Source organism: Rattus rattus, chromosome 1, assembly GCF_011064425.1.
Source record: "Rattus rattus isolate New Zealand chromosome 1, Rrattus_CSIRO_v1, whole genome shotgun sequence".
NCBI lineage: Eukaryota > Metazoa > Chordata > Mammalia > Rodentia > Muridae > Rattus > Rattus rattus.
Genome location: NC_046154.1, coordinates 254,188,975 through 254,215,545, shown reverse-complemented (window position 1 = coordinate 254,215,545; position 26,571 = coordinate 254,188,975). Strand labels below are relative to the sequence as shown.

The following is a 26,571-nucleotide window of genomic DNA, read 5'->3' as shown; positions in this document are numbered from 1 at the left end:
CTGTTGTGGCTGCTCTTGCCTGTGACAGACTCCAGGTTCCTGGGCTTTTCATCAAACTCACACCATTGACTCCAGGGCGCATCCAGGCCTTGCAGACCAAGGCTGCATCCTTGGCCTCTTGTTCTGAGACTCCCCGCTTCCTTTAATTTGGGTATCGTTACTTTTCAAATGTTCGACCTTTTATCATTCTGATCTTCAGTGTAAAATAGAATTTGTGTGAGTCCGTAAAGCACGCCTGCAGGTGTGGGTGTCTGTGTCCAGGGTGAGGACCAGGTGTGTGGCCTCTAGACTCTGGTACCTCCAGCTTCCCAGAGAAGGCCGTGCAAGTTTCAGAGACAAGGTGGAAGACCAGGGTGTGAAGCCAGCTGTGTCAATTGAAACGTACGCTGTAATTTGCCTTTTCCCCCTGGAGTGGCATAAACACTTTAAGTTTTGTTTTTAATCAAGCTAAAAATGTAGTGGCAAAGGAAAACGGGTGCGCGCCCTCTCCTGGGTAAGCTGGGAACGGAGGCTGGCAGCCATAGGTGAAAGTGTCCCAAGTTGGGTCCCTGCTCGCTAAGCACCACGGACAGCTCTAGGACCGGCTTGATCCTTGTTTGGTCAGCACAATGGACAGCACCAGAAATGGTACTGCGGGCAGTGTGTGGGCTCTGGTTCAGGACCACGGACAGCCATCCCATTTCCCCTGAGAGACTGTCACAGTGCACGGCTTGTGCTCAAGAGTAGACAGTCATAAACCTCTTTGATGTTGAGGGCAGGGAGATGGAATGAATAGTGGAGCATTGGGTGACAGGAAAAACAGGAAGGCACCTAGTTAGTCCTGAGTCCACGAGTCTTGAGGCTCATGGGAGATGCCAATGAGTGACCAGTGTCACACACTTCCAGGTTGGCTGTGGCCAAACAGGAGCAGGCAATGCTACAAGTCATGGGTCAGTTCCTGCTTCAGAGGTGACAGCCAAGTCCAGGCAGGTGCCGGTGCCCTTTGGACTGGTCTCCCCGAGGGGCTGGGCTACTGAAGAGAGCTGAAGTGTCATTCCTAGATTGTGGCCTCCACCCTGAGAAAAGATGGACTTGGTGCACAAAGTGGGCTTCTGGAAGATTCTCTGCATTCTTAAAGGCTCTGGGCTGTGGATGTGGTGTGAATAGAGTAGAAGGAGATGGGGAATCAGGCTTCAGGAGGCAGGCTGTGGCTCCATGCTGGGAAAGAGAGAGACGGACAGGATTTTCTTGGCTTTAAATCCGACAGCATTCATTAGCTAATTCATGTTTCATTTTGATTTACTTGTTCAATGATCGGGTGCTGAGCAATGTTACATGATCGAAACTTTCAATAACAGGGAATGCTCTGCTATTTGCTGATATGCCTACATCGCCACCCGCCACCCAGGGCTTATTAAATCTAAATAACGTTCACACTCGGCAGCTCCGATTTGAACAGCAAACCTAGCTCGGGAGGGAGATGGATGCCTGCCGTCTGTGTGACTATCTCCTCTCTCTGATTCTCTCTTGATTTGCATGCAGTACAGCATGGGGCCCCATCCTCTAGCTCTGGTTCCAGGCTTTGGCACCCGGGCATGTCTAGTGCTGAAACAGGACACAGTGTATGAGAGTAAACCTTGCTTAGTGTGGCACCAGCACACGGGCGTGTCAGTAGCGTGTGTGAGGATTCATCACACTAAACCAAAACCTGGTGGTACAGATCATTTGTCCTTAGCTCTGTCCATGATTATAACATCTCGCAGAAGCCTCTGGGCAAAGGGTGACAGGCTTGCATCGTGGTCTGTCTCCCTGGCTCACAGCTCTTTGTACTTCTGAGGGAATGGGGGGAGTGGTCAGTCTGAGCCAGATGTCTTAAGGAACATTCTCCCTGGAAGCTCCGAGTGTGGATGCCATCAGTGTTAAAATATACACACTTTGTATTGGCTTTGCTCACGCTTCCTAGGCCGTTCCTGTTGATGGTTTAAGTACTGGTTTAAGGCCACCTCATCCAGATTTCACAGTGATCAGCTAGGTCTTCCTTGGCTGGTTACCCAGCCTCTGAGGGCAAGAGGCACACCTGCTGTGGTGCCTCATTAAAGCTAGGAGCTCAGAAGAGCCCCATGTGTGTTGATGTATGCAGTAGGTGCTCCACATGTGTTAGCATATTTCAGAATGGATAGGAGAGAATAAAGGCTAGAGGGGGAACGGGGCCATGTTAGCTAGACTGCTTCCTGCTGATTAGGAATGTCAAGTTCCTTGGGGCAAGTTTGACCTTTGAAGTCAGGATACCTAATTTTTTTCTTTATGCATGACTACTTAACAAACCACAACTAACCAACAACCATCAACCCACCTTGTCTCTTGGGGCCCACTGAAAAGTCCCCAGAATTCCAGACATCACACAATCAGAAATGAATCTGCTGCTGGCAAAATCACACCTGTGCTAGAGCACAAGGCAAATCATAGTCAGCTGCTGTGGACGGTCTGGAGCAGTCCTGGGCCCTAAGCACCTTGGTCTACCAGATCTTTCTCTCTCTCTCTCTCTCTCTCTCTCTCTGTCACACACACATATTCTCTCTCTTACACACACTCACACACTGTCTCACACACACTCTCTCTTACACACTGTCTCACACACACTCTCTCTTACACACTTTCTCTTACACACACTGTCTTACACACACATACTCTCTTACACACACACTCACACTCTGTCTCTCACACACTCTCTCTTACACACACTTTCTCTTACACACACACTCACACACTCTCTTGCTCTCTCTCACACACACACATCTCTCTCTTACACACACTCTCTCTCACACACTCTCTCACACACACTCTTATACACACACTTTCTCTTACACACACTATCTTACACACTCACTCACACACTCTCTTACATACACACTTTCTCTTACACACACTCACACACTCTCTTACACTCACACACTCTATCTTACACACTTTCTCTTACACACTCACACACTCTCTTACACACTCTTACACACTCACTAACACTCTTTCTTACACACACACTTTCTCTTACACACACACTCACACACTCTCTTACACAACACACACACTCTCTCTTACACAACACTCACACAATACACACACACACACACACACACACACACACACACACACACACAGCTTGGAGGAGGAGCAGGGTAGGATTGTATTTGCTCCAAAAGGTCAGCTCTGCCAGGGTGGAGTGTGAAGAGAGTCGAGGGTTCTAAGGTTTGGTTTTGCTTTCTAGTTACTTTAAGAAATAGAGACATGTTGAGAGGACTCATAGAAGTGGCTACTGCCTAGAGTTTCCCTCCCATCATGGGGAGGGAGGGTTGGAGTGAGTCTTGCAGTTGAATTCAGGTTCCTTTTGAGTACCTTGTGTGCACAGCTTCCTCCTGCACTTATGAAAGGGAGGTTTTTGACATGTGGCTTTTCAAGGCCCTCCCTTTACCTGAAGGAAATGTTTACAGCAGAACTCATTATCCACTTTCCCAAAGTCAAGCTGACATGTTCTTAATCCCCCTCTAGATATTCATTAGGGCATTAAGGCTGTAGGCCTGGGGAAGGCAAGCTAGATCCTGGTGTCTGTAAGACGTGAGGAAGAACAGAGGAATCTGAATTTCAAAGCCAAGCTTTTATCTCTCATTAGATATTTTTCAAGAGCTCTCCCAAGACCAGCCCTCCTCCAGAAGGGGAGCATCTGAGTGAGTGAGAGACCAAACAGCACTGCCTCTGCCTGGTGTGATGTGCAGTGTGAGTGAACTCCATGCCACTGGGGACCAAGTGGCCGGCCCAGGAAAGTCAAAGGCCATGCACTGGTTGTGATGCAGTACATACTATTAGATACTTCTCTGATCATGGGGATGGCCTGCTCCCTCTGAGGGAGTGGAGTAGCTGGAACAAGCTCCCTGTGGAGCAGGCAAACATGGCAGCAGGCTGACATGGCACTGGAGCAGTAGCCAAAAGCCTACATCTTTATCCCCAAGCATGATGCAAAAACAGAGCTCACTGGGAATGTCTCGTGTTTTTTGAAGCCTCAAAGCCTGCCCCTATGGACACACCTCCATCAAGGCCACACCTCCTAATCCTTCCTAAACAGTTCATCATACTAACGACTAAGTATTCAAACATATGAGCCTGCGGGAGCCATTCTCATTCAAATCACCACAGTGTGGAAGCTGAGCTCCCCGCCTCTCCCCCCACCCACCACAGCCACGAGTGCTGTGTCACAGAAGGTCCAGGAGGTGAGGGCTGTAGGAAGCAGAGGAACAGTTCCAAAATCTTATTCTCCAAGGTATCGTGCAGAGAGCAGCACTCAGGAAAGAGGAGCTGAGAGGAAGATGTGTAATGGAGAATCAAGCAACCAGCAGCAACAGGAGGGTCTGAGGTCTCTCACAGAGGCTCAGTGGATGGGTTTGCAATGGAAGCTGGGAAAACGGGACGTGTCCATCTGATGCCCAGAAGAGAGTGCTGAGACAGCATGAAGGAAAGTGAGCATCTCTAGCAAAGAACACAGCAAAATTTGTGACCGTTGGTGTTACAGAATGCAAGATTTCCTAAGACCCTCAGCACTGGGGGGGAGTGAGTGCATGCTTAGTTATGAGAGATGGAGGAGTATGCACCCCCCCAGCAGCCCCCACAGCAGAAGCTGTTAGTACTGCGTACCGGAATGTGGAGGGTGCAGCTTCCAGCTTACGTTCTGCTTATGATCATGCAAAGCTACTTCGTAGAGCATTGGTTTCCCTTTGCCTTTCCCAGTGAGCCCCAGGCCAGATGCTCCCCCCAAATAAGGAGTTATACTCAGAAAACATAGCAGGAATCTGAACACAGGAAAGGGGTTCCATGGGCTTGGGGGGAAGACCACGAAGGTGGTGAGGCCTCTGGTGGAGTCGTGGAAAGGCCCCTGCACGGTTGCACAAGGGAGGTCGCCGCTGAGCCAGGGAAGTTGTGAAGACGGAGTGAAAAACCAAGACCGTGAAAACTCAGGCATGGAAAGCAGTTGGCTGACTCCTGAGGCTGTCCATGCATTATTTAGGCTCAAGTCTAGAGTCCCTTTGAAAGCGCTCTTTAGATTCTGGAGCAGACATGATGCAGCAGCCCTTCCGCACAAATGCACTTTTCCCTCAACGGTTAATGTGGAGCTGACCCCCAGGCTTCCTAAGGGTTGCAAGAAATGAATGCAAGCAAAGATGTTCCCAAGGAGCTGATGTGTGACTTCTGGGCTCCTGGGTTGCCATGATTCAGGACCTGGTCCCTCCACAGCAGCCAGGACTGCAGCAGAGCTGGTAGGAGGCACTGTGGCATTTGGGCATGAAGGTGTTCAGAGGTCCTGAGGTGGAAGAGGATGCAGGGCTGTACACATGGTACTAGAGGAGAGCAGTGTCTGGCTGTGGGACTGTCATGTGGGTGATGCCCACTGGCTCTTGAGGCCAGGAAGGCTGAGACAGACTGTCATGGACAGTGGCAACAATGGCCACCTACTTACTTGAGTAATTTACTTGTGAACAGTCTCCAGTTTTCTATGGCATCTCGGAATAATTAGAGAACTCCACCCTCACTCATGTAATTCTAATCAGAGGTCTGGAAGAGGAACTACCCACTGGACAGCACCTTCTTTCTTTGGTTCTTTCTATAAACATTCTTTGCTGGTTCCAATGTGGGTCTTAAAAATGAAACTCCTGCCTTGGGTGCTCCTGAGTGGCAGGTGTTTCCCAGGGATCACCTATGACTTCAGTCAGGCTCAAGCTGGCATTGAGCCCGAGAGTGCGTGGGTACCGCGGGGCGGTCCCTGCAAGATGTGCGCCTTCCACAAGCCTGACGTAGCCAGCTCCTGAAGGCAGGCGGCCACCTCACACCATTTGACTGACCGGTAAACCCCAGTATTTCTGCCACTAAGCTCAGTAGATTGCCACCCGCGATGAGTAAATTAAATATTGATGAATTCATTGACTATGAGGTCTCATTTTCAGTCTCTTTCTAGGACTACGGTGGGGTGGAGGTGGCTTAGTGTTGGGTCCTGGCTGTCATTCTGTTAAGTGTTGAGTAGCAAGGAAAAGACTTGTCAGTGTAAGGTCAGGGGTGCCTAGGGACTCTGGTCTTACTTGTTAACTTGACACAGACTGGAGTCACCTAGGAAGAAGGAAACTTATCTGAGAAATTGCCTCCATCAGATTGGCCTGTGGACGCATCTGGGGAATTCTCTTGATTGCTGATGGATGTAGGAAGGCCCAGCCCACTGTCAGTGATGTCATCCCTGGGTAGGTGGTCCTTGGTGGTGTAAGAAATAGCTGGATATGAGAACCTAGAACAGCATTCCTTTATGGTCTGTGCTCCAGTTCAAGCTTCCGGGTCTCTCCCTTAAGGGTGACCTACATATAATCTGTAAACTAAAACCAATCTCTACCCCATAAAGTTGCTTTTGGTTGTGATGTCTACCACAGCAACAGAAAGCAAATGAGAACCCTTGGCTCCCCTCACAGAACCTGGCTGCTTCCTCAAGTCCAGCCTGTTGGAACCGTGCTTACCTGGATAATAGCTGGAGCATCTGTCTGCACCTTGCTCTCTCTGCTCTGTCATGAGCCCTGCCTAATGACATGGGCTGATGGTAGGACGTAGGTGGCAAAGGCATGTTCCCCTTGCCACATTAATTAATTCATTTATTCACTTTACATTCCAATATTCAGTCCACATTCCCTGCCAGTCCTCCCCTCCCACAGCACCTCCACCATTCTCCTCTGAGAAGGGGAAGGGGCCCTGGGTATCACCCCACCTTGGCATATCAAGTTTCTGCAGAACGAGGCACATCCTCTCCCAGACAAGGCAGCTCAGATAGGGGAACAGGATCCACAGACAGGAAACAGATTCAGGGACAGCCCTCACTCCAGTTGTTGGAGGACCTGCATGAAGATCAAGTTGCACATCTGCTACATATGTGCAGGGGGCCTAGGTGTGCCCACATTCCTCTTTGGTGGGCATTTCAGTCTCCAGGAGCCCCCAAAGGTCCAGGTTAGTTGGCTCTTTGGGTCTTCCTGTGGAGTCCCTGTCCTCTTTGAGTCCCTCAATCCTTTCCCTAAGTCTTCCACAAGACTCCCTGAGCTCCGTCTTACTTGACTGTGGGTCTCTGCATCTGTTTCCATCAGCTGCTGGGTGAAGCTTCTCAGAGGGCAGTTATGCTAGGCTCCTGTCTGCAAGCATAGCAGAGTTTCGTGAATAGTGTTGGGGATTGGTCCTTGCCCATGGGATGGGTCTCAATTGGGCCAGTCACTGGTTGGCCATTCCCTCCATCTCTGCTCCATTTTTGTCTCTGCACATCTTGTAGGCAGGATACATTTTGGGTTGAAGGTTTTGTGGTGGGTTGCTCTCCTATTCCTCCATTGGGAGTCTTGCCTGACTACAGGAGGTGGCCTCTTGGGGCTCTCCCGTTGTTAGGGTTCCCCGCCATTGGGAGCCTCAGGTAGAGTCACCCCATAGACTCCCTGAGGTCTCCCCCATCCAAGGTCTCTGGCAAGTCTTAGAGATGCCTCCCACCTGCCCATCTGTGATTTCCATTCTCTCTCCCCTACTCTCCCTACCTGATCCTCCCTGTCCTGTTCTCTTCCCCATCTCTCCCATCCAATTCCCTCCTCCATCTCCAATATCTACTTTAGTTCCCTTTCTGAGAAAGATTCAGCCATTCTCCCCTAAGCCCTCCTCGTTATCTGGCTTCTTTGAGTCTGTGGGCTGTATCATGGTTATCCTGTACTTTATTGCTAATGTTCACTTATAAGTGAGTACATACTATGCAGGTCCTTTTGGGTCTGGGTTACCTCATTCAGGATGATATTTTCTTGTTCCATCCATTTGCCTGCAAAATTCATGATATCCTTGTTTTTTAGTGGCTGTGTAGTATTCCATTGTGTAAATGAACCACATTTCTTGACCCATTCTTCAACCGAGGGACATCTAGGTTGTTTCCAGTTTCTGGCTCTTACGAATAAAGCTGCTATGAACATAGTTGAGCAAGTGTCCTTGTGGGATGATGGAGCATCTTTTGGGTATATGCCCAGGAGTGGTATAACTGAATCTTGAGGTAGAACTATTCCCAGTTTTCTCACAAACTGCCAAATTGATTTCCAGAGTGGTTGTACACATTTGCACGCCCACCAGCAGTGGAGGAGTGTTTGTTAAAGGCATGTTTATTAAGTAAGCACAAGAGGCTGGGCATGGTGGTACACTCTTGTAATCCCAGCACTTGGGAGACTGGATGTGTTAGATTTCTTGTTGCTGTGGCAACAAGAGATAGGAAGGTTTTTTTTTTTTTTTTTTTTTTTTTTTTTTTGGCTTACAGTCTGGGGAGATACAGTCCATAGTCACTGTTACAGTGTCACTGTTACAGCTGCTTCCACAGTGGCCCTAAGCAACATGTGCAAACTTCCCATTTTGTTAGTCATCTTGCTTTTGGTTATTTTTTTTGGGGGGGGGTGTTGTTTTGTGTTTTATTTGTTTTGTTTTAGACAGGGTTTCTCTGTGTAGCCCTGGCCATCCCGAAACCCAGATACCAAATACCAGGTTGGTCTCAAACTCAGAGATGTAATTCTTGCCTCTGCCACCTGAGTGCTGGGATTAAAGGTGTGTGCCACCACCACTCAAAATCTGCTTGCTTTTAACATCTGTCTGGCTTTGGCAACACAAGAACGTATAGATAAAAAACTAGAGGCAAAGTTAAATCCTTTAAGAGCTATGTATACAACATCAGTTATTTTGTTTTTTTCAGGGTCGTGCTGGCTTTAGCTGTGTCTGCGCTATGCCATTAGGCTACAATGAATCTAAATAAAAATGGAACAAAATAAAAAAATAGTTTATAGGAAATGCTACATGATGAGAATGATGGTTTAGATTTCTTAGATTTCATAACCCTTGAGTACTTAGGTGCCTTCAGTTTCTCATCCGGCCAAAGATGTACTGAACAAGTTCTAGGGACTCAACCCTTTTGACATCCTTTAATATCCTCTTAATTTTACACTCTGGCTGCTTATGTTAGTGACCCTTTTCACATCGTTAGGAAGCTTCTCTTGGTTTAGGGAACATCAGAGTTTCTTGGACACTCAGCCGTGAGTAAATCATTTGGCCTTAAAACATAAAAGAGGGGGGGCTGGGGATTTAGCTCAGTGGTAGAGCGCTTACCTAGGAAGCGCAAGGCCCTGGGTTCGGTCCCCAGCTCCGAAAAAAAGAACCAAAAAAAAAAAAAAATAAATAAAAAAAAAAAAAAAAAAAACATAAAAGAGGGGAAGACTGTTGGGAGCCAGGCTGGTCCAAGGCTTTCCCTGAGGCTCTGATGGTACAGAGAAGGAATGTAATTCTTAGTCTAAAACCAGGAGCATGCTTGGCTGGACAGTAATGGCGTGGGGTCAGGATCTTGGGAAGCTGCAACTTTGGATCCTGGAAACTCAACTCTTGCTCCTCAAGGGCTGAGGTCATCGGTCCCAAGGCTTCTGTGAGCTCGGTCGGTGACACACGTGAGACACCCTGTGTTCCCTTTATGCAACATTGCTTGGCTAGCTTCCCGCTGACTTTGTCCATCTGTGGGACAGCTTTCTGCTGAGTCTGTCATGTTTTCCTTCTGCAGAGAGTATATAAGATACTACACTTCTCAGTAAACTTGCTTGGCCTAAGGCACAGCTTGGGTAAGCCCTCTGATCCCAGCTTCTCTATCTTTGTCTTCTGATCCCCTGGTTTTCCTCTCAGAAACCTGTCACTGAAGACAGTTGCCGGTCCAGGTCAGTGCCTGCCATGCCTGGAGAAGAAAAGGACCTGTTGGCGCTGACCTAGATTTGCGTGGCTTTCCTCCTGCTGAGTACGAGTGAGAACATGTGTGGTTCAAGGCTCTCTGCTCCTGCCTGGGCTGGACCTCAGTTTCCCCATCTATAGAACGGGGAATAAATTGAGTGGCTGATGTCCTCAGTTCAGTGTGAAGGGTCTAAGTCAATGGACAGGGTAGGGGATCTCAGTGCCCTAGGACACAGGGACCCCAAGAGTGGAACCCTCAGCCTCAGATGAGCCCTAGGCATTCAAAGCACTGGAAGGCCATGAGAGGTCTGGAATGAAGTCCTACATAGTGTATCCCCCACCCATACCCCAGCCAGTGTGTGCATCTCTAACCCATCCCCAAGGCACCTGTGCACCTCTCACATCTTCCCCTACAACACCCGTGGTTTATGCCATGGGCTAGCCATCCCTGTTCACTGGGGGCTCCCCAACTGCCTAGTGGCACTTTGCTTCAGCTCGGAGGCTAGGTGGCATCGCATTGTAAGCACAGGTCCTCTTAGTGCCCTGGGTGTGTCCTGGGCCTCTTCATAGAATTTCATGGTGAACACTCAGTTCTGTGCCCGGTACAGAACAAGATGGGCCTCTGTGGCTGGGGTCTTGCAGCTCTTCTCTGGCTTGTGGGCTTCTGATCACTTTGGAGGACAGGACTTTATCTTGGTAACTTTGCCTTTTATCAGTTGACTTCACCCATTTGTTTGGATCCCACGCGATTCCTTCCTGGTATCAGGAGTTTCCACAAATGTTCTGTCACCTATGTCTGAAGTGTATACTGCTCCCAGAGGGGGAAGACCCTCCTAGAGAGGGCGTTGGCCAAGTGCATGGTGACCCTCCTTCTTATCTGAATCCAACAGCAGCCTTGCACGCTGACTGCTCAAACAGCTGTTGTTTCTAGGGTGGAGCCTGGTGTGTCTGACTCCTGATTCCCTGTCCTTTCTTCCTACTACACCCTAGATTAATAGGATCTGATGGTGGAGTGTGTAGCTCCCACTGGCCATTGGCCTGTTGCATGTCTGTCTCTGTGGGAACATCCCTGACCCCAGCCCTGCCTGAGCTATCTTAGGTTTCTTGCTGGGACTTCCTGTGTGCTCCTGACGGGACAGAGCAGATGTGTGCAGTGTTTGACACTGTACCTCTTACTTCGTGTCCGCTCTCCAGCCGTGGTGCACCAAGCTGGGAGCCAGAGTGGATTTCTGAAGTCCCTTTTCTTCCCTGTCCTGGGGCTGGGCTCCCCTTCTCTATGGTTTCCTGTGCAAGCATCATCCTTCAGACTGCACTGGTGATCAGCGAAGCGGGGGTGTGTGTGTGTGTGTGTGTGTGTGTGTGTGTGTGTGTGTGTGTGTGTGTGCGCGCGCGCAGCAGCAGCAGCAGCATAACCTCTGTGAACTCCAACACTTACCCTGTGCTACCGAGAAGCCCTTACCCTATTCTATTCCATGTTTTCATCCTGGATCCTCTCCCAGGCTCCAATAGTCATAGTCAGACTGGCGAGTCCATTCCAATACATCAGAGCTCCCTAGAGGAGACAGTATTGGGGTTGCCCCCATAGGATACGGCTCACCCCATGGGTGCTCCCCCAGCTGTCCCTAGAGCTCTGCCTTTCTAAAAAGGAGCTGTAACGGGTGTTTGACTTTTTTTTTTAATGTGTAATTTCTTTGATATATAATTTACATACATTGAAATTCACAGGTCTTAATTGTACTGTCTGATGAGTTTTGACAGTCACAGGCGTGCAGGTAACTCACACCCCCGTGGAGATGAGATGCGGACTATTCCCATTACCTCAGAATACCCCTGCGCTCTGCCTCGTCAGCCCCTGAGAGGAGTGGAAAGAACCGAGGCAACTGACTGCAGTGTTACGGAACCAGCGTGTCCCAAATACTATCATTTTCAACGTATAATTAATGTTTTAAAATAGTAATGAGATTTTTTCGCTTTTTTCCTTACCTTTGAAACAGCGTGTGTCTTATACCTGGTGCACAGATCAAGTGCTAGCAGGTGCCGGGTGCTGGGAGGTGAGGGCACTCAGGTGGGGTGTCACATGGAGAGGACTCAGGAACAAAGGTCAGGAGGCTATCAGAGTTCACAGATATGGAATGACATTGTTCCCAGCTGGACCTCAGTGGAGAAGTACCTTATAAACGGGACTGGCTGCTGCAGCTTCCCAGGGCCACCTCTTCCAGGCCCTGCAGGCAGCGAGCTGGGAGGCTTCCCCAGGGGCAGCACAAGGGGTCTGCAGTCTCACCCTGGAGCTCCCAGAGAGAGTGCTGCCATTATCTCACTGGAGAAGGTGGTCATGTGATATGTGTGTCTCCCGTGGCAGGTACTGAGCCTGGCTCTCTTTTTTCTTCAATCCAGACAACTTGGGATCTGAAGTTCGTTTTCAACACATTTCTGATTAGGAATGCCAACCTTCTCACAAAGCTTCATAGAAACAATGGGGTGCTGTGTCCCCGGAAGGCAGCCATGCCAACTGGCAGCATAACATCTCGGCACACACATGACTGCTCAGTCCAGCTTGCATGAGGCCTGGGCTTCCTGCCCCCAAAACGATAAAGCTGGGCAGGGCCACCTTGTCCTCAAGTGACACTTGCCTCATCCCATCTCACAAACTCCCCTTATAAAACCAGCACAATTCCATTTTATAGATGGGAAAACAGAGGCTTTGGAGGGTAAATGGCTTCGTCAAAGGTTGCCTGAGCCATGGTGTCCTACATCACTCAGGTGACAGCTCGGGTTTTTAGGTCCTTCTAGTGCCGGGTGTGTATTGGACACTGTGAGGAGACACCCTGAGGATACAAAGGTTCCTGGGTTGCAATGGGAAAAGCCTAGACATGGGACCTCTGAGTGACTAGTGCCAGCTCCCCCGGCCATAGTGACAGGCCTCTGAGGCACATGCCTATGGCTACTGGCCAGCCCGGAGTGGCATGTCAGGACACATACTGGAGTATCCCTGTGGTAAAGTTTCCCTCCCTCAGAAGGGGTGTTTGTTGCCAGGAGGAGTGTAAACAAATTACCTCTTGGGCTGAGCAGGCCAACCCCACACCCATTCTGCGCTCCTGGCCGGCCTCACTGAAGGCGGGGACTACCCCATCTCCCAGGGTGGCCTAGTGAGCCACTGAACTGGAGGGGCTCTGGCATCCCGAGAGATGCCAAGGAGCCTGAAACTTTGGCACATGGGCCTTGGGCCACCAAGCCCTGACTCCAGGTCTCCTGTCCTGATGTGCCTGTACCCAGAGTGCCCTGACGATGTCCTCCAATCTAGCCACTCTTTAAAAGGCAGAGGTTTCCCTCTGGCAGAGGCCCCTTCTGACCCCAACACCCAGCACCTCTGGGCCATGCCTCTGCCAGGAGGTTTCTGTCCCTTTGTGATCTAAATTTAATCTCCTGATCATACACGAAATCCCTACTTCCTTCCCTCCCCCAACCTTACCTTCTCTTTCTAACTCCCACTTCTGCTTTTTGTTTGTTTTTTGTTTTTGTTTGAGTCAGAATCTCACTAATAAACCTGGGTTGGCCTTGAATTCTCCTTGAATTCCTCCACACTCACACCTCAGCCTGCTGAACAGCTGGGCTTGGAGACATGTCCAATCCTGCTGGGCCTGGAGTCCCTTTGTCGTCCGGGGAAGTCCTTAAAGAGCACTCCCAGATAGCTTAATTGCTTGTACCTGTGACTCGTCCTTCCAGAGTATGGAGCAGGTCCTCCTTGCCCCTGTACTGGGCTCCCCGGGTACCTGCTGAACACCTGTGCCCATGATTCTCTAGCCTCACGACTGCATTGGTTTCCCAGCATTCCACACCAAAGGGGCAGGTGGCCTGCGGCCAGGGAGGGGCCATCACTTAGAGGGAAACAAACCACAGAAGGGACTCAGGATCATCCTTCCCATAAGGCACCTGCCACACAGGGCCACCGGGACCCTTAGGAGGCAGTGCGGGACTTCTGGTCACCTGTGCCACCTTCCTGCTACCTTTATCAGGAATCCCTCCATATCTCTGACTGAAAACAAGCTAGGCCCCCTGCCAGCCCATGGTATGTTCTGCTGGCACAGCTAGGGGCCTCAGAGTGTGTTCTGCAAGCCCTCCTGTGATGGGCAAAGGTCATCTGGAGCATGCTGTCTGAGGCTCTGCGGCTCTGAGCACAGTGGGAATGAGTTGAGTCCTGTAAGGTCACTGCTAACAGAAACCAGGGATTAGCTTGGAACAGCAGTTCTCTCCCAACCTGTGGGCAGTAACCCCTTTGGGGTTGAACAACCCTTTTACAGGGGTCACCTGAGACCATCAGAACACAGAGATATTTATGTTATGGTTCATAACAGTAGCAAAATTACAGTTATGAAGTAACAACAGAAATGATTTTATGGGTGGGGGTCCCCACAACAGAAGGAACTGTATTAAAGGGCCGCAGCATTAGGAAGGCTGAAAACACTGGCTTAGAGCATCCCAGCCTTCTGGAATATTCAAGCATAGCCTCAGTCAGAGCAGACTCTCTCACTAATAAACCTGGACTGGCCTCAGGCACTGGGGTGTGGGATGCTATAAGGCGAACCTCACTCCCTCTCCGAAGAAAGAGCAAGCGTTTGTTTTGTTTTGTTTTTTTGTTTGTTTTTTTCGGAGCTGGGGACCGAACCCAGGGCCTTGCGCTTCCTAGGCAAGTGCTCTACCACTGAGCTAAATCCCCAATCCCAAGAGCCAGCGTTTTTAAAATGAGGTACAAGTCATGTACAGTGAGAGGCATAGGGCTGGAGGTGCAACCTAGAAAGCGCGGATGAATGTCTCCATCCATGTAGTTACCACCCAACTAAGGACCAGTGGCCCTGGACCTACCTACCCCAAGCTACTTAAAGGTAGACCTTGCATCTCCTTACTCTGGGGTCCTTTCCAGACGAGTTCACGTAACGGGCCTTCCTGTGGTGCTAGGACCTTCCACCAATTCAGGAGGATCTAATTGGATGGAGGTGACGTGGTTGTTGAGAGACGTGTCAGTGGTGGCAGGTGGACATTGGATCTTCTGAGTGGCTGTTTATTATTTGTGGGGCCTAGCATACACCCTCATTTTAGGACATATTGTAAGGACACAGACTTGGCTCTGCCCAGGGCCTGCTGGGCCCTGAGGCCCAAGCGATGCTGGCTCCAGGAACACAGGAAGGAGCGACCCCCACTGTCTATGTCATTTCCTTTTTCCCTAGGCTCCCGGGCTGTCATTCAGCCCCACTCATCAATGTCACATGTTGATGTGTTTTCTGGGAACAGGGAGGGGGAGACTAACTCCTTGGTCCCTCCATAGAGGTTCCAGGCCCTACCCCTTCCTCTGCATCTTTCCTGCCCAAGCCCCCCAAGCTTTTGTGAGTCTGGGCAGCTTCTCTTAGAGATGTCCCCCTCAGCCTGGGCATTACTATCAGGAAGGGTGAGGTAGGCCCCACACCAGGTGGACAGAGTGGATGGGAGAGTCCCGTTGGCCCCCTAGGCCCCAGAGTTCAGTTCTCTTCCCAAGATCTTTGCAGGGGAGCTGACGGAGACGAAGATGAAGCCCTTTCAGCTACAATTGTCCTGGCCGCCTTCTGTAGCTGAGCTGTGTCACTTCGGAGGTTTCCATTTACGTGCAGAAGTTTCCAGAACGTCCCCCACTACTGTGTTTGTCAGGATCTCCTGGCCATGCTGTTCCCCTCCCCCACCAATCACAGCCTCTGATCTTTAGACTGCAGTGCCATTTAGAGTGTGCATTTGTACTAAATAGCATAAAATTACATCCTTTCAAGTTAATTAAGCTACTCCACTACCGCAGAGCTGCAGAAAGGGTATTTCCGATGTCAGCCAAGTGTAGCCTCTAGTGTTTCTCATGCTGATTGACAACTGCCCTCTGAAAGGGCCCCTGCAATTGTTTGAGTGGCCTGGGGTACCTTACCCTAGCTGAACAAGTCTCAGTCAGGTTCACCAGCTCCATAGGCCACCTGCACTGACAGCTGAGCCACGGAGGCCGGGTGTCACTGTCCCTGGTCACTTTGCTTCTCATAGCTGTAGCAAATAACTCGTTTCCCAAGATGTGAAGGGCCCAGTTTCCCAAAAGCTCTTGCTTTGAAGGAATAGGTTAACAGTCTGGCAGTTCCCTGAGAGTCCTAGAGACAGCTAGTGCTTGGCGCCTGCTGTGCACTGGGGGCTATCTTTAGCCTTCTGTGAGAGAGCAGGCTGCAGGGCATGGAAGGACCTTATGGGTCCATAGGCCTGCCCTGCCCTGCCCACCTAGCTATGGCCTTCCAGCAAGTCAGGGAGGCAGCTAGCTGGCATCTAACGCATTAAAGGGGATGAGAACCTAACCTTTTGACTGCCTCAGGTGTGGGCAGCCCAGGCTCAAACGCAGCGTTATGCACATGGCGTCTCTGATCCAATAGTGATATTCCCACCCCAGCTATACTAGCTAAGACCCACTCTGTCATTTCCAGAGGGACCAAGCTCCTGGGCATGACATTCAAAGCCCCCATACACAGAGCCTCTGCCTGTGCCTCTCCTCTGCCACCTTCCTTCCCACTGGTTCCCGCGTGCCCCTGCTGCTGGCTTCTCTGTCCTCCCTTCTGGTTCCTGTGATTCATCTACTACTGCCCATTTGGAACATTCTAGCCCAACTTTAATGGTCCAGCCCAGACACTACCTCCTCCAGGAAGCCTTCCTGCTCTCTGACTTCCCGTGCTTGTCCCCAGCTGTCCAGTGCAGAAGGCCTCCCCATGATTAGCTCCTGCTGAGTTCTCCCCTGCTCAGAGCCCTGCAGGGTAGCAGATGTAGGAGTCTACCATGTTCCCATGCCTTCCTTACTCCTCCCTGGCTGTCCTGGCTGCATGTTACCAAACCACATGTGGTCCCATGGTGTAACTGCCGTGATGGGATGTGTGTTAAAGACTCTCTGGGGACATGGCTGAGTCTAATTCCTCTGGCTTCAGGGAGTGTTTGAACATCCTCGGTGACTTTATCTCCCCACCTAGGGACAGTGGTGCTGTCCTGTGCTTCTTGGATGCTGTACAGTGTATACATAGGGGGAGCATAAGCCCCAACCTGCTGCCTTCTGGTTGGTCAGCTTCACGAACCCCTCGTGTCTGCACACTTCCCTCCATCTCTCCTGTTGGTGGATACATGGTGTGTGGTACACATTTGTCCTCAGGGGAACAGGACCCAGGACAGCAGAGATGTTGCAATGGTCCGTTGCCTGGTATGCAGATGCCTCCCACCCTCCTCTCTTGTCCTGGTAACAGGAAGGGTACTTGCTCCTTCGAGTTGGGGACAAGGCTATATAGAGTGACTGTGCCCTTGCTGGATGGGAATTCACATTCAGGTTGGTGCACCTGGCATTGGTCCTGACTGTCATTGTGTCCTGCGTGGCTGTGAGCAGTGGGCTGGGGGAGAGGCAGGACAGTTTGCTGATTTCTCTGGGTATTTGCGAAGACTTCAGGGAGCACCCATGAAGAAGCTGAGGCTGGTGGAGGCTCTGTGTCTAAGAAACGGGAGTGGGGACACCCAAGTTGGAGTGCAGGGGCCAGGCCCAGAACCTTGTGCCAGCAGCATTGTTCGCGAGCGGCTCTTTGCTGCCAACAGTGATAAAGGCAACCATTGAGTTTCATCTGTGAATAACAAGCCGGTTCCCATGACAGTCAAAGCGGTGCTTATGTTATATTAATATTTATTAGCAGCTACCGGTGTTGGGGCTCACTTGTTATCTGAGTCACATATCACAGCAGTTCTGTAAGAATGCAGGGAAATCACAACCCAGATGCAATTAAACCGCCACACTCTGGCTGTGTCCGCCAAGGCTGGGCCACATGGAGCGGAGGTAAGAAAGCAGCTGTCCTCTACTCCGCTCTTCCCCTCCCCCTCCCAGCCAGAAGGAGGAATGAGCCTCACCCGGCATAGAAAGTCAGACCCTGGCTATGGCCATCTAAACAGGGGCTATCCTGACCAGTCAGGGTCCAGCTAGAGAATCAGAGGTTTGGAGATTCTGTCTCTGACATCCTGGGAGCCACAGTCAGTGAACATCCTGGGCTCAGACCCCAGGGCCCTCTGCCTGGCTCCTCCCCCTCAACAGATTGACTAAGGTCAGATGGAACATATTAACTGTTCAGGATCAGTCCCAAGTCCTTCCTTCAGGGAAGTTGGGACGCAGGCAAATGTCTGAACCTGTGACTCATTGCTATCCTAGGCTCGACCCTGAGGGGCAAGTAGCAGTCCCTGCCTGTAGCACCAGGTCCTTCCTTCCCTGACGCATCATGATCAAAACCACATGACACAACCCAGAGGGGTCAGATGGCCCAGGGGACAGAAACCTTCATCTATGTGCCCAGTGTGACAGTGGTCTGTGGGCCCACTGCACAGGTAATGAATCTGAGACTCTGAAGGGCCAGTCATGTGACCTGGCCTCACCCCAGTTCCATCTTGGCTCCTCTATCTCCACCATGACACCCCTTGTACCAGGAAGTCCTTACGGATCTCGGCAGGATGGAGACCAGCATCCAGAACCTTTGCTTGAGCTGGTCCTTCCTTGTTTTCTCTGGCTGACCCACCCTAGTATCTTGTTAGGAAAACTGGCTTTTCATTCCAACTCTCAACAACTGGTCTCCGTTGCTGGGATGTGTAGGTTCATGGTCACATGAACCTAAGCCTCGTGCCGACCCCATCTGAGCTGTGACTTCCCAGATGCAGGGAGCACCAGAGAGAGTGCAGTCTCAGGACAGGCAGGGCCCAACTTCCTCTGTGAGCACAGCCCTCTCACGTATGTTACCACATGGGTTAGGGTACTTGGCTCTGAGGTTTTGGCTTAGTGATGCAGCCTTAGGAAAACATCTTCCACCCGAAGAACCCTGGTTTTCCCCAGTTGTACACAAAACAAGGCTGTGTGTTTCCAAGTGTGACCTAGAATGTCGGTTCTCAACCAGTGGGTCTTGACCCCCTGGGGAGTGCATTAAACAGCCTTTTCGAAGGGGTCACCTAAGAGCATTGGAAAACACAGATATTTACGTTATAGTTCATGACAGTAATGGAATTACACTTATGAAGTAGCAATGAAAGAAATTTTATGGTTGGGGTTACCACAGTGTTGGGAACTGTATTAAAAGGTCAGAGACTTAGGATAGTTGAGAACCACTGCTCTAGAACTGCAGGGGGAAGGGGCCACTCTCTGTAAGTTGACCAAGCCTCTGTGTTAGAATTCACTCTCCTGGGCTCTGCACTCTTAGCATATAAAACTTTTCAAGGAACTTAAGTCCTATGACCTCTAAGCTGTCGTCTGTGGCTCTGACCCTTGGACCTCCTGACTACCCAGTGACTTAGGGATGGGAAGTCATCTGGAGGATGCGATTCTCTGGTGACTCATAGAACAGAGCAGTCATAGCTGCTGGGCCCTCATAGAATCATGGAAGTCAGTGATCTGAAGTCATGAATGGGAATCAAGCCACGTGTCCCTGGAAGGCAGCTCAAGGCCACTCACACAAGCAGACATTCCCTGGCTCCGCATTCCCTGTCCAGTCTGGATGTTGTGATGGCCGTTGCTATGGTGACCCCTTCTGGCTACTATCATAAAGCTTCTTGTGTGATGGCCTTGCCACTGTGACTTCTGATGTCCTGTGTACCACTCAAAACCTGGAGTTTGGAGGGAAAACTGAAGAGAAGCTCTTTGAGAGTCTGGGGGAGGATCCCACACCCAGCACATTTGGTCAGTCCTCCACCCTCACAGGAACCCTCTTCTTCACCAGAATCAAATAGAGGGTGTTGTGTATTGTCATTAAGAGTTGCAGTAGTCTGGGGCTTGGAGAGGGGGTGCACAGAAGCCATGGGAGGTGGGAAAGTGCAGGAGTGTGTGGAGTGTGGGAAGGGAGCGTTTGATGGTAACAGAGATGAGAGCCAAGCTGGCCGCATCAGCCACAGCAGAGGGACAGAGGCAGGTGTGATGGAAGCTCTTCCCTCAGGAAGGCTCACGCTGGCTTCAGCTTAGCAGACTGGCTCCGGCTGGATTTAGGAGGAGATACTCAAGAGCCTCAGGCCAGAAGCCCTCTGGCCCACCCATAGGTTGCACTGGATCCCTAATATGCTGTGTTTGTGCTGGGGGGCAGATGTGTAGACTTAGAGATGAGAAGGCAAGGCAGATGCAGCTTTCCAACCAGCAGGCTGTTTCTCAGCTTTGTGTCGCTGTCCTGAGGTACCCAAGATAACTTGAAAGAGAGTGGGGTTATCTAGCCCATGGCTCTGGACATTGAGGTCCAAGATCACTTTGGGCCTCTGGGAGCATGTGGGGTACACGACAGAGCAAAGTGCACCCCTTATGTCCAGGAACCAGAAGCACTAATAGAAGAGGGAAAGACAGGGTCCCACAGCTCCATTAGGTTATGTCCCCAAATCTAGGGACCCCCTGCTGGGCCCAGCCTTTCACACATAGACCTTTCCAAAGGAGGTCACCAGGATGGGCTGACTCCAGGTTGCCCTCCGTCCTATTTAGTCCTGGGGTGATGTTTCTCTCTCACACCCTTCCTACTGTCCCCTCACTCCAAGGCTGTTCAGTACCCACCTCACAGAGCCACTCCATTTAGTCTTCATGGCCCAAGTTCCTTCTGTGGCCATTGGGGACATCAGCAAGAAACACTAAGTGGCCCCGTGTAACTGATGCCACAGAACGTCTGCACTCCCTCGTTCATCCCTGGCAAAGCTCCTGGGGCGCGTCTCCGTGACGCTTGGAAATGTTCACCAAAGACAAGTTTTTCCAGAGCCACACGAACTTCTGCCCTGAAGATGGAAGGGCCAACCTGAACCTGCCTCCTGTCCACGTGCTGCCTTCTCCTCGCCGTCTCCCAGGCTGCCTGTGGGACTGAGCTAATACGGGAAAGTTATCTTTGACTTTTATGGCCCCTCTTCCCCCTATTAAAATGCTCAGAGCTATAAATGTCGTCATCAGTAGCTCGTTTATCTTGACAGAAGTGCGGCTCTAAGTGGTCCAACCTCTGAAGCGACTGCTTCTGTTGTATCGATAAATTCTGGCATGGAGCAGAGAGGTCAGCTCTTCACAGACAAAAATGCCTTCCCACTTATTAATGAGCGCTTTATGAGGCTGTGGAAGGATGGATGCCTGTGCGAGCTTCCAGGCTGAGTAGAGCGCACGCAGTCCGTGCAGCATGGGCAGAGGACGGGCCATCTGTGAGAGGTGACAGGGGTATTCTGGGAGGACTCCCACCAGGCCATATGATATTGGCATCCTGTTGACATAGTGGTTGCTACTGACTTTTTACAGAAGCATGGAGAGTGTGGGCTTAGACTGAGAACTGTCAACTCTGGTGCTCCAGGCCATGGTCTTATAGGACAGTACAGAACCTGTCCCCACAGGAGCCTGACTCATGGAACCCTGTACTTACTTAAAGGCACCTTATACTTAGTGTTCTCTAAAGAACAGACCGGGCACCCCAATCCAGGCAATGGTCGCATTGTGAGGTTGGGTAAAGTCAGTCAGGATCTTGATCGAAGCATCTAGTAGGTTCTGTTATGCAAACCTCCCATGGCCTGCAGGACCCCACCCCTAATACACAGCTGTTTGTGTCTCTCAGCAACTTAGAATCAAGCACAGAATGGAAGCACAGTTGTCCCTGTCCTTGTCTCTCTGGAGGCTCTGGGTCTCAGGAAAACCTCGGGCAAACCTTGACCATCTCTCCCTCTCTTGGCTTCCCATCCCTCCTCTTCCCCAAGTATAAATTACTAAGGCGACAGTCAAAAGTCAGGAAAGAGGGCTGAGGTAGAAATGAAGGCTTTCTGAATAAAGTAAGGGGTGTCAGTGCTTACAGGACAGAGGCAGCCAAAGAAACACCCAGAGGTGAGGGATCTGCATGGAAACCATACCAAGGTGGATTCTAAGAAAAGTGGCCCCAGAAATGGACCCCAAGACTCCTCACACCCAACATAAAAGCACACAGGGCCACAACAAGCACATAGGGGTTCACAAAGACACCCACGGAAGGATGCTGTGTCCCTCATGGGCAGAACCAGCCTAGTTACAGGCATCCTAGTCAGAAGAGAGGCCCTGGGAAAAGTAGGTCCTTGACTCACTCCCAAGATTCAGGGCCCTACTTTCACACAGCCATTCATGGGGAGAACCCCACTAGAAAACAGTGGAGTGAGGTATAGGCCTGGGCATGGCAGAACCTCCTGGAGTGTGGCAGCTCTCTCCAGGCAGGCCTCTGGTTCCCAGGAATCTCCTGGAAGTATGTTAATGGAATGGCCACCTTTGCCTGGCTCCCACCTCCATGGGTCTGAGCAAGCTGCCCCAGTTACATCAGCTGGTACATATGACAGTGATGTGGAGTCCACAGTGACACGCAGACAGTCCTCAGAGCATGTGTGTGTGTGTGTGTGTGTGTGTGTATGTGTGTGTGTGTGACAGGCAGACAGTCCTCAGAGTGTGTGTGTGTGTGTGTGTGTGTGTGTGTGTATCAGACAGTCCTCAGTGTGTGTGTGTGTGTGTATGTATGTATGTGTGTGTGACAGGCAGACAGTCCTCAGAGTGTGTGTGTGTGTATGTGTGTGTGTGTGACAGGCAGCAGACAGACCTCAGAGCTTGTGTGTGTGTGTGTGTGTGACAGGCAGACAGTCCTCAGAGCTGTGTGTGTGTGTGTGTGTGTGTGTGTGTGTGTGTGACAGGCAGACAGTCCTCAGAGTGTGTGTGTGTGTGTGTGTGTGTGTGACAGGCAGACAGTCCTCAGAGCTTGTGTGTGTGTGTGTGTGTGTGTGTGTGTGTGTGTGTGTGTGTGTGTGTGTGTGTGTGTGACAGGCAGACAGTCCTGCTTGTGTGTGTGTGTGTGTGTGACAGGCAGACAGTCCTCAGAGTGTGTGTGTGTGTGTGTGTGTGTGTGTGACAGGCAGACAGTCCTCAGAGCTTGTGTGTGTGTGTGTGTGTGTGTGTGTGTGTCAGGCAGACAGTCCTCAAAGTGTGTGTGTGTGTGTGTGTGTGTGTGACAGTCCTCAAGCTTGTGTGTGTGTGTGCAGACAGGTAGACAGTCCTCAGAGCTTGTGTGTGTGTGTGTGTGTGTGTGTATGTGTGTGTGACAGGCAGACAGTCCTCAGAGTGTGTGTGTGTGTGTGTGTGTGTGTGTGTGACAGGCAGACAGTCCTCAGAGCTTGTGTGTGTGTGTGTGTGTGTGTGTGTGACAGGCAGATAGTCCTCAGAGTGTGTGTGTGTGTGTGTGTGTGTGTGTGTGACAGGCAGACAGTCCTCAGAGCTTGTGTGTGTGTGTGTGTTCATGTGTGTTCATGTGTATGAACATCTGCCCTGGGTTTTGAGACAGGGTCTCTCATTGGAACCTGGAGCTTGTTTATTTGACGAGGTTTGCTGGCTAGGGAGCTGCAAGGAGCTACCTTTATCTGCCTCCCAGTGCTGAGATTGCAAGCGTGTGTCCCCACACCCTGTTTTTTGTATCATTGTTGGTTTTGTTTAGATAGGGTCTCTATATCACTCTGGCCTTGAACTCAGAGACCCTCCTGCCTCTGCATCTTATATAAAGATGTGTACCACTATGCCTGACAGTTTCCAGCACTTGGGAAGCAGAGGCAGAGAGATACAATGTTAAGAGTCAATCTCAGCTAAGACAAGTTCAAGGCCAGCAGGAATATAGCTGCTGTGCATGTGCACGCATCCCCCCCTCTCTCTCTCTCTCTCTCTCTCTCCCCCCCTCTCTCTCTCTCTCTCTCTCTCTCGTTTCCAGTGGCACATGGAGAGCAAGAGTGGATCCTGCCATTTCTGAGATCATGGCCCAGGCTGGGTGCTGGACTCTGACCGTTCCACCTTCTGTCTTTCAGGCTTTGGGATCCTCCACTGCAGTGCCTGTCACAGGTCCTCAGGTCAGCTCCCTGCAGAGGTTGGCCGGGCAAGGAGCAGCAGTGCTACCTCAGGTAAGCATCTGTCTTTCCCCAACCCCTCAGCACTGTCTCTGGGTCCCTCCTTCAGGAGGTGCCTTCCTTTCTCCATCCCGTTGGTCCATTCATTAGGTAAAACATTTGGTTCAGAGTTTTCACAGTGAGGAATCTGGTTTTTCAGACAGTGAGAAATTGTGAAATCCTTGAGTGGATTCACAACCGGGAATTTTTGTAAAGCAGTAAGTCTGACTAGCATCAACCAGAGAGGATACTGCCAGGCAAACTACCTCTCAGTGCTTTTCTGTGCTGGTCACACACGTGCATATCTTGAGGTTGTCAGTCAGAGGGTCTGAGGAACTCTACACTAACACCTTTCCTGGGAAGTGGTAAGGGTTGCAGGGTGCAGGCCGTCAGTGCCAGCCTAGACTCCCCAGATGGACTCCATATACTGGGCAAGTCACCCAGCCCCTTTACCTCTTGGATGGAAAGCTCCTCCCTCAGAGGGGCAGATGGCTCTCTGCTGTGTGTGTTGGCCTTGATGGTCACAGGGAGAGCTTATACACGCACCCAGGATATAGCAGACGCCTAAACCCCTGAGAATTATTACCTAGCACCTTTACTTTCAATGACTCAGCTTTGCTGAGCTCCCGCTATGTGTGCCATACCCGTAGAGGGGACAGGATTCAGGATGAGGACAGCATCTGTCTGTCTTGGAGCTATGGGGCTAAACAGATGCCCCTAGCTCAAGGATAAAGGCAAGTAGCTTCTTGGACCCTTGTCTATGAGCTAATGCATCCCCCAAGTGCCCATCTGTTCCAAAGAGGGTCAGAGTCTCAAGGACCTGTCAGGGGGGTGTGAAGGGCTGGTGGGACCTCTGAGATGACTGGTCCAATGCTGATATCCACAAAGGTCTCCTGGGGTAGGAATATTGTAGACCAAAGTTGGGAGTGAGCTCTAGGAAGAAGGTGCAGAGTAAGGAACCAAGGCAGAGGTCCTGGGAAGAGTTTTTCCCCTGAGGGAGCGGTGAGAACAGACAGAGCTACAGCAACTGATGGGGATCCTGGCGTCAGAGATGAGGCCACATTATTGTCCTTGTCTGTTGGCAGTGGATAGCTCCACGAGGCTTTTCAGCAAGGGAGGGGCTCAGCTGAGGTCTATACTGGTTCCTCTGGTTGCTCCCTAGGAAGCCCCTCCCTTGTTCTCCATTTCCCAGCAGTCTGTGCTGCTCCCATTCCCACAGAAGCAACTGACAGACACCTGGTTCCTGTGTCCACTCTTCACTCCCCGTGCTCTGCCTGCCCAACCTCCTTTTCTTGCTTACAGCTCCTGGGCTTGTCTCTCATTCAGCCTCGCTGTCCCACAATCCTCTGCCCCTGCCCTGGGTTCGCTTGCTCTCAGGTGGTCAATTTGACCGAGAAGTGCCAAGCATACACCTGGACCCATTCTGCTGGCCTAGGTAGCTCGAAGGGGTGGAGGCAGACCTTGAGAAAGGAAAGCGGCAGGCTGAGGCTATCCCATGGGGAAATGCTGACCAGGGTCTCCATGGGGGCTGTGGGAAACATCAAAGGTTCTGAGGTTCCTAAATATTTCCTTGAGATAGACAGCTTGCGCTTGAGCCTGCCTAAGCTGTGCTTGGTGTCAATCATGTGCCCCATGGCTATTCATCATGTGTGGTCTGAGTAAGGGAATGTCATCTGGCCAGTGTTACGGTGCAGGTGGCCAGGGAGGAGCCAGCAGTGTCATTCCTCCCCCCACCCACCCACCCTCCCAGCATCCTTAAGAAGTCATCTACCTCGACTGGTCCTCCTCAGAGGCAGACAGCTTCTCCTCAGCACTTAACATCCACAGCTGAGGGGTGGCGGGGTAGAACCCTTTCCTCAGCCCTGTGTGGTACTGTGTATCTGGGGACCGGTCCTGACCCTGACAAGGATAAAACGGCAGGTTCACCTAAGGCAGGCTGGATACATTACCTAGCTATGGCATGGTTCCTAAGGTGGGGAGAGCTGGTTTGGTTTGCTCAGGACCCACTAGAGCAAGAGATAATAAGGCTTACGAACCAAGGGCTGGCTTTTGTCAGGCTATGGAAGATCTCATAGACACGATGCCTGCTGACTGCTGCACCCCAAGTTCTTGGTGACTTTCCCAAGAGCCAGGGTCCAGTAGGGTCTCCCCAGGGTCACTAGGGTAGAGCAAGAGAGAGTAGAAAGGCCAACACAGTTTCAGCAGCCCTGGCTCAGGTCCCTCTGCCCTAATGACAATGACACTTGTCATACCATGCATGGTTCTCCTCAGGTCAGCCTCTCTTGGCTTTGCCTCAGTTTCCCTCCATGGAAGCTGGCTATGCATCTTGTCACCTTCTTGTGACCACGAATGGATTCCATCACCTCCAGTGCACAGGTGAAGACATTAAGCAGTGTCTCCAAGACCACCTACATTCCCTAAGATCCAGGACTGGTCACACAAGCAGACTGGAGCCATGGTCTCCACTGTGTGGAGACTGCCTGAAGCCTGTGTTTCACCTCCGTGTGTGTGAGCTCTTTAGAGTAATTGGTGCTCGTGGCCCAAGATCTACTGCTCTGTAAGGGGATCCCTGTGGCTCACCTCATCCTGCCCAAGGGCAGTGTGCTTTCAGCACTTGTGACACAGGCGTCATGTGTTGACTTGGTGTGATCTCTCTCATGGTTTGCTCTTGTTTGAGGCAGAAGGGACTGTGGCCTGGAGTAGCTTCATCTGAACCCAAGGATGGATAGATGGGTAGGGGATCAGTAAATCAGCGTACGGCCAGTCAAGCGAGATAGTGGTTGGAGTAGCCTGAACCTTGGGGTCAAGGTCATGACTGCTAGGAGACCCAGAGCAGTGTCCTTTCCCCTCGATGTAGGATTCAGCCTGTCTGCTTGAGGCTCGCCCTACTAC

The 26,571-nt window shown here is 51.0% G+C and overlaps 1 protein-coding gene across 1 annotated transcript in view; it reads left to right on the top strand.

The window, feature by feature from the left end:
- The window catches only part of Phf21b (PHD finger protein 21B), a 70,936-nt gene that overhangs the window by 28,089 nt on the left and 16,276 nt on the right, over window positions 1-26,571 (top strand). The window contains exon 3 of the mRNA XM_032918934.1: window positions 23,602-23,694. Coding sequence (XP_032774825.1) covers window positions 23,602-23,694 — 93 coding nt within the window. The remainder of the gene's footprint in view (window positions 1-23,601; window positions 23,695-26,571) is intronic.